Genomic DNA, 11,973 nt, shown 5'->3' on the forward strand with positions numbered 1-11,973 from the left:
TCCTTCACACCTCCTCCTCTCCTATCTCCACATTCACTTACAATATCCCATCCACCTGCAACATTATTCCTTCCATTTGGCCCCCAACAGGAATCATGTGAGGCCTGACTTAAAATGTGCTTCCAGCCCATACAGATTCCACAGGGGACCAAACCTTGTTCTGAATGGATGGTTTACAGAAAATAGGACAAATCATAGAGGAACATTTTGATAAATGGACCATATTAAGATTAGGAAGCTTATTTCATCAAAAGGCATATTTAAGGGAGTGGAAAGAAAAACCACAGATTATGAGAGGTGTTTCAATTCACACATCTGACCAAAGATTCCTATTAGGAATACAGAAGGTACTTCTATTAATTTATGGTAAAAAAGACAGCCAATCTACAAATGGACAAAATCTAAATCTAAGCATTACCAAAAATGGACAAAAGGCATGGCCTGGGGTTCATGAAAGAAGACATCCAACAAATATTTGAATAGATGCTCAACCTCAGCAGTCATGAATATAATGAAATTTTAAACCGCTACTATGTGGATTATGGGAAGTTATACTCATAATCAGAATGGCTAACTTAAAAAGAATTGACAGAAGTGTTGCAATACCGAATGTGGAGCAACTCTAGTCCTTATACTTTGCTGGTGGCTGGGAGTGGATGTAAATTAGCACCATAGTTTTGGAAAATATTTGGCAGATTTGGAAAAAGGTTTGGTGGGTGAGCATATGTTCAACGTACACATATCCTATGATCTCTGTGTGTATTTCTATCAATCACCAATCATCTATTTATCTATCATCTACATTCTACCTCTGTATTTATCTACCTCTGTGTCTATCTATCTATCTATCATCTATCTATCTATCATCTGTCATCTACCTGTAAATCCTAACGTTTGCACCAATACCTCCAATTTCAGGCCAACACAACATGCTTTTTTCCCCTAGCTTTCTGACATTCCTATGTTTTGTCTATGGAAACTTCTCCAACAATAAGTGGCTTGACTTCTGTTATCTGCAATATATTTGCTTATTTGCTACACCCTTCTCTATGTCAACATTCTCCTAGTTATGTAGCTAACTTAGTCCCAATCTTGTTGGCCCTGAATTGTGGGCCACCTTCTTGGACCCAGTCCTACCAAACATGCTGGTCAAGTTCACAGTCTTGTCCGAGCCCTGGTCCCAAAGAGCACACTGGGCAAGTCCCTGATTCTGGTCCTAGCCCCAGCCCAGGTGAAAACCCCAATCAAATGCCCAGCTAAATGCCTGGCCCTGAGCCAGTGAATTTGTCTGTTGAGATCCAGGCATTGACCAAAGGAAAGGAGAACAAATATTGACTGTATGAAGCCATGACTCAATAAGACAGAGCCTTAGATGAGGACCTGTGTACAGATAGTTCATTTGGAAGTGATCAATGGAAAGGGATCAAGGATCCCAGGGATCAGGACTGAGCAGGTGGCAGAGGTAGAGAAGGAGGAGAAGCCAACACAAGTATGCATAATCCAGGTCAGCATAGAGGGTAGTGGGGACTGATTCCCCTGGGACTACCTGAGAAGCCTATGGAATGGCTCCCAGAATCCACCACTGGAAAGAAGGGTGGCAGGAGTGTGTGAACTACTGCCTCCACTCTTCATTGGCAGTAGGTTGTCACCCTGTGTTCCCTCCCCCACACTTCTGAGCCTTGGGCGAATGTGTAGGCTGAGCCAAATCCCGACCTGAGAAGGCACCCAAAGAGGAGCCTGTGGGCAGAAAGCAAGAAGTGAGGAGGACACTGGCAGCAGATGTGGAGAGACTGAAGTGAATCACAGCCTGAGGCAAGCTGTGACCTGAGGGTGAAATCAGAGGTGTGCCCAAGAGGATGGCCATCATCTTCAAGTGACCTCCCCAGTCTTCACTCCTAGTTGACAAGGGAATAAGTCGGGTTCACAGATATTAACCAATCAATATAAGGATGTGGATTTCCAAAGCACTAATATTCAAGTTAGGCCATGTAAAACATCAATAACTTAAATGAGATGACACATTACTTATGTGTTTATGTTTAATGTTGTGAACAAAGTTTGTTGTGAGTTGAAATATGATGACACAGTCCTGGAGTGCAGCTAGCTGGGCAAAGCTCAGGGGAAACAAATGGATTGTGTTTTGATTGTGGCCTGGGTGTCATTCTAGGCTGTGTCTTCTTGCATTGGAAATTGGATTTGTGGTCAGGCTATTTCATGAAACCCTGGTCCCAGACCTCATCAGCCAGCTTGTCCTTGAGGCTGTGGAAGAGAGGTGAGAAATGGATGGAGCTCTTGTGGCCAGAAGTGCTCCTCTTACCCAGCTGATACTCAGCTGCTTATTGTCCCTGGGGCTTGACTGTGCTACCTTGGACTTTAGTGGAAAGCTGGTCTTTAGACAGGTGATATATCTGACTTGTAATAGGCTAGGCTCCTGACTGGCTCAATGTTTGTTTTTTAAAATATATATACTTTAATGTTTATTTTTTAGAGAGACAGAGCATGAGTCGGGGAGGGGCAGAGAGAGAGAAGGAGATACAGAATCTGAAGCAGGCTCCAGGCTCTGAGCTGTCAGCACAGAGCCCGATGTGGGGCCTGAACTCACAGACTGCAAGATAATGACCTGAGCCGAAGTTGGATGCTTAACCAACTGAGCCACCCAGGTGCCCCTGGCTCAATGGTTTTAATCCTGGGTGCTTTACTTCCCCAATCTACCCTAGCTAACAGGCATGGCCAAGATTCCAAGAGACATGGAGGGGGCTTGTGAGGTCATCTGCCAGGTCCCCTCACTTTCTGCCTGTGAAACAGCACAACCTCCCATTTTTTATGGGGCATCTTAATGCCGGAGAGAGAGATCCAATTGTCCTAAGTGACATAGAGTCAGGGTCAGTTCTGGGACCAGATCCCAAGTGCTAAGCTTCCAAGTGTACTCAGATTGTCATATCCCTCCACACGATCACAGATTACAGGCCTTGCAGAGCTGGGTCAGTGGAACAATAGTCCTCTTTCCCTCAGGGAGTGGTCTGGTCTTTGTGCCTTACTATGGTGGGCCTCATGTCTGAAAATGGAGCCAGCCATGCTCACGAAGTACAAGACAATCTTGACACTAAGAGACTATTAAGGAAAGGAAGTCCCATGCCTTCAAACAGATGCTTGCAATTTTGGGAGATTGGGGCTGGAGATAGCTTAATTCTGTGTCTCAAGGGCACCAGCTGTCTCTAAATAGTTGCCTTATGAGATTGTAAGAGAAGGTCTATGTTCCAGGTCAAATGCTTTCCCTCTCCAACATTTAACATACCACTCCATCTTGCCCATTCTACCTAACCTCACCCCCACTCCCAGCCTGCTTCACCTCCCCTGTACCTTTACAGTGGCCTGCCTGCCCTCAGGCCCTCCCTCACTTACTCCGACCCCATACTCAGATACCAGGTCATTCTTCCTCATGTGCATCTTGGAATGTGACACTGTCCTTCACTCCTATTTCCAAAACTTTTAGTGCATCTTGTTTTTCCAGAGTCCAGCCAGATGGGATTTCCCCCTCCATCCACTCTCTTCCTCCCCCTCTTGTACCAGCTCTGAAAAATCTTTTCATTTCCCATTGCATGCCATTCCCATTCAAGACCAGTCCTGTTGAAGATTTTTTAACGAAAAGCCTTGAAAGAGCTTCTAGGTTATAGACATCTAGTTTCCTCTAGTTTCACTACTAGGACAATAGTCTGGGTTTGAGGATTAATTAGTTAGATAAAAGTTGGGGTTATGGAGAAAAGTTTGAAGCAAGAGAGAGACCGGATAAAAGGAGGTGTGATGAGAAAAGAAATGTGCAGGTGATGTTAGAGACTGGAGCCAAAGGCTGGAACACCCTGAACCTCAGTTGAATCTAAAATACTTCTTAGAGGATGGCCCCCAAACCCTAAATTGCCAGCCATTGCTGCTGTTTTCTTCCTCCTAGCTAAATGTTACCCCATGAAAAATAAGACCAAGTTGTTTAGGGGCACCTGGGTGGCTCAGTCAGTTGACTGTCCGACTTCGGCTCAGGTCATGATCTCACGGATCATGAGATCGAGCCCCACGTCAGGTTCTGTGCTGACAGCTCAGAGCCTGGAGCCTACTTCAGATTCTGTGTGTCTCCCTCTCTCCGTCCCTCCCCTCCTTGTGCTCTCTCCTTCTCAAAACTAAACAAATAAACATTAAAAAAAGAACAAGTTTAAAGTCATATATTTTTTCTTTGAAATTGCCATATAGTCATTAAATAACATTAATTTCAACAACACTACACAGCAGTACAGGAGCATTGACTTTCTAAGAATTCAGAAGTGTTTCACTCTGATGATCCATGGAAGGACCTGACAATACTGTAGGCAGGTTGGAGGGAGAACAATGACATCCTGCCATGAACTTGACTGAGTTCACAGGAAAGAAAACATGCCACCAGATTTTATACTTTACATTTGCTAACATTTATATCAGAAAAAGTCAAAACATCAATAACTTAAATATAATTAAATAATATTTAAGAAATGTGCTTTAAATTATTATACAAAGTGCTATTGTTGGGATTGTAATAAAGTAATATCACTCTGCCCTTGGGGAAGGTTGGGGGAAAATAAATAAGATTTTCTTCAGGCTCTGTCTCTCCAGTCCGGGTATAAAGGTTCAAGGTTTCTGGGTTTGGGACTTTTGGTCCAGGCGCTTCATGAAATCCTGGACCCACTTCTGCTTGGGGTCAGCACAGATCTCTCTGGATGTTTTGGTCTTGAAGCTGTGGAGGGAAGAGAGGGCAGTTAGATGGAGCACCTTGAGGATTTTGTCCAGGAATGTGGCCTGTTGGACCCTAAACCTGAGCAGCTTTTTCTCTCTGGGTGAGGGGGCTGGATGGGGACAGGTGGGGGAGGAAAAGTCCTCAAAAGGAAACTGTGCTCTTGTCCCAGGGGAAGCCCTCAAGCTCCTGGCTGAAAGAACTTGGATGATCTGGCCAAGCTCCCAGAAGGTTAGCCTGGACAGAGTATGGATTCCCTCCCATGAGCTCAGTTTCTCCATGGGGTAAAAGTTCCTTTGGATTAGATGGTATATTTATCTGACTCATTTGGACATGCATCCCGATATCTTTCCCTTGTATGTAACTCAGATAGAACTTTTGGTGGAGAGTTCCAGGGCATGATCTACTCACATCACAGCTTCCTGGGGACACTGGATGTTGGTGATCCTTGTGTAGCTCTCTAGCTTCTGCATAGGGATCTTCCCTTTGACCACACTGAAGCAGCAGGTAATTGGGATGGAAACTGAACCTGAAAAACATTTTGCAAAGAATGATACAGTTATAATGCATCATAAGCATGCATTTGCAAGGGCAGGTAGAGAAGCTAGGAAAAGACAAAACAAACATACAAGTTCCAATGAACACTGGGCACTCCCAAGTCCAGTGCCTTAGTTCACATTCCACAGATGAAATGGTGCCCAGGAGTCAGTTTCCTCTTTGGGAGTCTGGGGACCCTCATTGTTGACTTGGAATGGAGAAATCTCACGTGACAAGACTAATCCAGTAGTGCCATTAGGAGGATCCACTGATCCAAAACCACTGACACCAAAAAGATAAGTTCTAAGAACTTGCTTCCCAGCTTTCTGTCCCCATGGGCTCTAAAGCCAACCGGTGTCATACACTGAGAGGCCCCTGGGTCCTTATTATTCTTACATGGCTGCCTGTAATTCAAAATTTGAAACCCCAAGCACTAATTTTTTTCCTCTGCACTACTGCCTGAAATGTTCTTCACATCCACAATGAGAAATGGTCCTTCCTTCTGTGTCACATCCCCAAACAATGTAAGGGTCATTGAGGTAGTGGCTGCATTTAGTGTCTCTTCTCCAGCTGGTGTCAGGAAGGACCATGGGGACTGGCCTCAGTGGCCTGGGCATCTGGTTCTGGGTCTGGCTAATTGTGCCATGACAGCTCTTTTTTATCTCTGCTGTTGGTTTCACTTTCTCCATCTCTGTAATGTAGGCTATGCAGCAAGCATGCTGGGATGGTAGTACCTACAACAGTTAAAATGGTAAGCCTTAGGAAGAGAGGGCCTTACCTGGCTGAGCAAGCACCTGGATGATGAAGGTGGCTACTGTGAGCAGCAGGCACAGAAGCACTGCGGAGACCTTCATGGCAGAAGGAAGCACAGGAGCTTGGGTGTGAGAGATGGAAGTTCCTGGGTTGGTTTCAGCCTCGCTGTTCCTCTGGACACCCTGCCTGTCTTTTATAGAGAGCAGAGTGTGTGGGCGGGGGCATGAAGTAAGACTTTGAATATGCTTAGTAGGCACCAGATCCTGGGGGTGATTTCCAAACGCTGGAAGAAGGAAGCTGAACAGTTTCTATCATTCACTTAAACTATGTGGAGTAGAGGTGAAAGGGTATGTCATTGTACCAAGAGAAATACAGGAAGTGACCTCAATGGAATGTTAAGGATATGGAAATGGAAATGTTTGAAATGGAAAATGTTCTGTTGGAAAGGAAGAATGGAAGCTGAAGTCATAGTGAAGTGAAGACAATCAAAGATCTGGCCCTCTCTGGGGCCCAGGAGGCCTGAGACTGGGTTTTAAGTCTTTGACTGTACTTTCCATCAGACTCAGGTCCCTGGCATCCTAAACTAGTCAGGCTCCTGTAAAACCCCACACAGGTAGCCTGATACAACCCTGGCAGAATGGTGGAGTCCGGGAAAATCTTCAAGTTTTAATGCCATGGAATCTTATGTTATGGAGCATGAGAATTGGACAGCACATACTGATCTTGCAGGGTGGTGTTTCCAAATATTTTATTTAGACACTAATTTTTCTTTCCAGTGAAATCATAAGGAGAAACTCAATATTTCATGCAGGTAGAATGGGTCTGTTTGAGAAAGGCCTTCAGTTCCCTTTGTTTACATACAGTGGGGGTAGGGGTGGAGAAGGAAGGGAAGGAGCTAGGTTTGCAAACCACTGACCTCTTCTACTCGCCTCCCCTCATGTATCTGCCATTACGGTATCATGTGGAAATCCAACTGCCCTTAGACTCCCCTGTGCTCCTCCTCTCAAATCTCTGGCTACCACTGATCTTTATAATATCTCTATATGTTTATTTTTACAGAATGTCATACAGTTGGAACCATACAGTATGTAGTCTTTTCAAATTGGCTGCTTTCACTTAGAAATAGGCATTTAAGCTTCCCTTGTGTCTTTTCATGGCTCATTTCTTTTTATTGCTGAATAGTATTCTATCATATGTGTGTATCAGTTTATTTAACCATTCATCTATTGAGGGACATCTTGGTTGCTTCCATTTTGGGGCAATTATGAATAAAGCTGCTGTAAACATTCTTGTGCAGGCCTTTATGTGGACGTAAATTTTCAAATCATTTGGGTAAATATCTAGGAGTGTGATTGCTAGATGATATGGTAAGACTATGTCTAGCCTTGTAAGAAGCTGACAAAGGGTCTTCCAAAGTGGCTGTACAATGCATTGTTCATTCTCACTAGCAAAGAATGAGAATTCCTGTTTTCTGCATCTTCACCAGCATTTGCTATTGTCAATATTTTGGATTTTAGCTACTCTCCTGGGTGGGTAGTTGTTTCTGATTGTCTTAATCTGCAATTCCCTAATGACATATGATGTTGAATATATTTCATATGCCAATTTTCTATTTGCATATTTTCTTTGGTGGGTGTCTCTGATGAGGCCTGTCACTATTTTTAAATTGGGTTGTTTGTTTCCTCATTATTGAGTTTTAAGTGTTCTTTGTATATTTTGGACACAAGCCCTTTAACAGATGTGTATTTCACAAAGGTTTTCTCACAGTCTATGGTTTGTCTTCTCCTAATGGTGTCTTTCATGCAGAAGTTTTTCATTGTAATGAAGTCCAACTTATTAATTTATTAATTTCATGGATCAGGCTTTTCGTGTTGTGTCTACAGAGTCATCACCAAACCCAAAGTCATCTCAATTTTTTTCTATGTTATCTTCTAGAATTTCATAGATTTGAATTTTACATTGAGGATTATGATCCATTTTGAGTTACTTTCTGTGAAAGGTATAAGATCTGTATCTAGATTCTTCTTATTTTATTTTATTTTATTTTATTTTGCATGTGGATGACAAGAACCATTTGTTGAAAAGATTTCCTTTTCTATTGAATTATCTTTGCTTCTTCAATATTGATTCTTCCTACCCATGAACATAGGATCTCTATTTACTTAGTTCTTTAATCTTTCATTAAAATTATTGTGGTTTTCCACATATTGATATTATACAGATTTTCTTAGATTCATTCCAATGTACTTTATATTTTAGTCCTAATATATATATAGTATTGTGTTATTAATTTCAAGTTGAAATTGTTTGTTGTTGGTATGTGGAAAAATAATTGAGTTTTATGTATTAACTTGGTAGCTTGATACCTTGCTATAATTGCTTTTTTGTGCAGGAGGGGTGTGTGTGTGTGTGTGTGTGTGTGTGTGTTTCTTTTCCTACATGGACAATTATGTCTTTTACAAACAAAGACCTTTTTTTTTCAATTTATTCTCAATTTGTATACCTGTTTATTTTCTTGTCTTGTCTTATTGCATTAGCTAGGACTTCCAGTATTTTGAATAAGAGTGGTTAGAGGGAACATCCTTGCCTTGTTCCCAGTCTTAGGGGAAAAGCATTTTTTCATGATTAAGAACATCATTTGTTTCTACATCAGTAAATATGATGTTAGCTGTAGGCCTGTTGTAGATGGTCTTTATTAAGTTGAGGACACATCTCTCTATTCCCGGTTTGCTGAAAGCTTTTTCATGAATGGGTGTTGGATTTTGTCAAATGCTTTCTATTGGTATCATCATATTGATATCTTTGTGTACTTGGAATAAACCCCACCTGATTGTGTTGTGTAATTCTTTTCAAACATTGTTGAATTCTATTTGTTAATATTTTGTGGAGGATTTTGTATCTAGGTTCATAAGAGGGCCTATAGTTTTCTTTTGGTTCTTCCAGGATGGCAGGATTTTGATCACTTTGGGGACAGTCCCCCTGCCAGATATACTATGTATCACTGATCTCTATGGGGCTGTGTAGGCTAACAGGTCAAATTTGCTTATCTTTTTAATTTGGAAATAAAATCATTGTCTTACAAAATACCCTGAAGACCTCATTTTTAATTTCTCCTCTGAGCAGTCTTCGTATGGAAAATGCATCTATAAACAAATGACAGAAATAATGGTGGAAATCATAGTTCTTGGGAATCAAAAAGGAATAATCAAATGAATAGAAATAAATTGCATGTCTTGAGTCTAATCCTGATTTAGCCAATAACTAGCTAATGACTTGCCCAATGTGACCATGAACTAATCTTGACTCTGAGGTTCATTGTCCTCATCTATAAAGTATGGATTTTTGAAAAGTTTAGGGATGGTAAATAGTTTTCAATCATGTATTAACCTGATGGATTTATGGTACGTGACCAGAAAGGTTTGTTGGGAAAACAAATAAACAATAAGCCTTCATTTGAGTATTGAATGTAAAGTCATGATTGATTATTGATGTCTGCCATGGGTACAACAGTGGGAATTGGTACTTCCCATGTAACATAGTTTCTTTTCTAGGGTTAAATCATATTTAAGCTCTTCTGTCACTTAATTTATGTATGATTATCTGCAAATGATCCAATCAGAAACCAGAGAGGCTGGGATGCCAGGAACTTGCAGACAAGTGTTTTCAGCTGTCAGCCCTAGGAAAGACAGTACAGCATGGTAGTTAAAAGTCTGGATTTAGATACTAGGATTATTAGTTAATATCTATGTCAGAGAAGGCACAAGTAATCTAATGTCTTTGTAGTTCAAATTCTTTACCTATTCTTTGTTTTTCTTATATGGAAATGAAGTTTATTGAGAATATTAAACTACCTAACACTGAAAATTTACTTTGCAGAGTGAGTGGCGTATGGTAATACGTGCAATAAGGTAGCCATTAGCAATAGTCAAATAAAATGAGTGTTCTGTCTAGAACAAGCTAGAAAGGAACTCAAAATGTAGTTCTTGGTCTCTTTTACCAGTTCCCCCCAAAACCATTTCCAAACAAAGATATGTGATAAAGACAGGCCTCCCGAAATGCCTACACTTTAGATGAAGAAAGAAAAAGAGTCTCCTGGAAACAGAGAAGTGACGTCCTGCCATGAACCAGAAGAATGGAATGTTGTGGGGTCTCAGAAGAGATGGGGGTCAGATCCCAGTGTTGATATGCCAAAGAGCAGCAGGCTCCTAATTCTACAGGGAGTTCAGAGTTCTTAGCTGGCAAGTCACTCTGATTATGCAATTTCCCTTTCTTGCTTTGTTTTTAAACTAAAATCAAGAAATCCAAACATAAAAAAGTTAAAACGAAACTTTAGCCCATGCAAGTTCATGTCTGTCCAGCAGCCTGGCTGTGTCGTTCAAGGAAGTGGTCATTTTGCCTCTTCCCTTTCCCTTCTCCACAGTGCTTTCCCAGCAAACAAATTCTTGAAGCAGTTTTGACAACCCACCTACAGGTCAGTGGCTGCAAAGGGGAGCTTGAGGTCAGAAACCTGTGAGTAGCAGGCAGGAAATGAATATCTTGGTATGGAAATAGATCTGAATTTTTAGGTGGTTCTCAAGGGATGTGATGGGAATGGGAGAGCACGTGGGAATCAGAATTGCTGCGTTCATTTTCCAGTTCAGTCTCCAGTGTCCTCAGTGGTCACACAATTATAGATTGCATTGGAAGAGACATTTGCATTTAATTTCACTAATCTTTTCACTTTACAAATGAGGGAAAGAATTATGGAAGTGAAATGATTTGTCATGGATTGTACAGCGACTACATGACAAACCAAGACTGGTCAGTGGTCATGTCTGAACGAAAACCATTTTGAAATTCAAAGTTAGAAGACAAAGACCAGGTAGAAGACTGCAGTGAGGTGCTCCAAAACCCCAGGGACCATCTAATGTCCTAGTCCCCAGATCCACCTATAATATCAGGATTCTCTGGGCAATTATTGGTAAGATATGCCTTAACCACTTCAGTATAATGAGTGAGAATCTTTGGAGATGATGTCTTAGATTCTGTTTTTGAAGTGCGCTGAGTAATTTTTAATCAGATCCATTAACCTAGTTCAAATGTCTCATTTACGGATGTATAAACTGAGGCACAGGGTAGGAAAATGATGTGCCCAGAGTCACTTGGAAAATTTAGTTAAGAACTGATACCAGAATTCAGAGATGCAGGCACCATGCTTAGTTATGCACTGGGCCTCTTTGGTCCCTGGTACAGGTAGGGTCTCAGTCTAGTGGAGGACCCCAGATTTCCAATGTTTTGTGTCTGAAAGTCTGTTTTGCAGGGAGAAACGATTATGGGCCCAGCTGGAATGTACATGATTTCAAGGAGGATTACTTGATGGGTCTTAATAAGAACAGCATGAACAGATTCTATTTGGGCTCGAGGATATATAGCTTATGCCACCAAGCTCTTAACCATCATTCCCACTCAATGCTTAAGATTTTCTTGGCACAGGGGATCTCTGAGACTCAACAAACTAACTAGTAATGTCTATTCCTGTCCTTTATAACTCCATGCAATCGATGGGATTTTAGGATAAACTCCTGAATGGTGTTTGGGGCTATGGGCTGGATGTGAGAAAGAGAGGTAAGCAGGGTCACTGGACTCAATGTGAGGGCAAGACTGTGCTATTATGGCAACTAGAACATTGTCTTAATAATAGTGAGCTGTTCAGTTGTTCCTGGGTCTTTGCTGGGAGCCACTGGGATGTGGATTAAAGTCTCTGAGCCTGCTCTGCTGGTTATGTGGGGGGCATTTGCTGTGATCCCGGCTTCCTGGCTGGGTTGGTAGTGTGGATTCTAGGTGCTGCCTCACCCTACTCTGTCCCTGCTGGAACAGTGTGGTATAGCAGAGCACAGCACAACATCACATGGGGTGCCTCTTACCCAGCTTCCAGGGGTTCCTTCACTAAT

The 11,973-nt window shown here is 41.9% G+C and overlaps 1 protein-coding gene across 1 annotated transcript; it reads right to left on the reverse strand.

The window, feature by feature from the left end:
* Positions 1 to 4,196: 4,196 nt before the first annotated feature.
* On the reverse strand, positions 4,197 to 6,198 carry CCL8 (C-C motif chemokine ligand 8). The gene is made up of 3 exons (XM_019423925.2): positions 6,069 to 6,198; positions 5,165 to 5,282; positions 4,197 to 4,756 (listed from the first exon to the last, which is right to left on the reverse strand). The coding sequence occupies exons 1-3, from the start codon at positions 6,142 to 6,144 to the stop codon at positions 4,651 to 4,653; spliced, it is 300 nt and encodes a 99-aa protein (XP_019279470.2). The 5' UTR covers positions 6,145 to 6,198; the 3' UTR covers positions 4,197 to 4,650.
* Between the last annotated feature and the right edge of the window lie 5,775 nt (positions 6,199 to 11,973).

The sequence above is a fragment of the Panthera pardus genome, unplaced genomic scaffold (genome assembly GCF_024362965.1).
Source record: "Panthera pardus isolate Hobbes unplaced genomic scaffold, ASM2436296v1 HiC_scaffold_3, whole genome shotgun sequence".
In the NCBI taxonomy this organism is placed as follows: domain Eukaryota; kingdom Metazoa; phylum Chordata; class Mammalia; order Carnivora; family Felidae; genus Panthera; species Panthera pardus.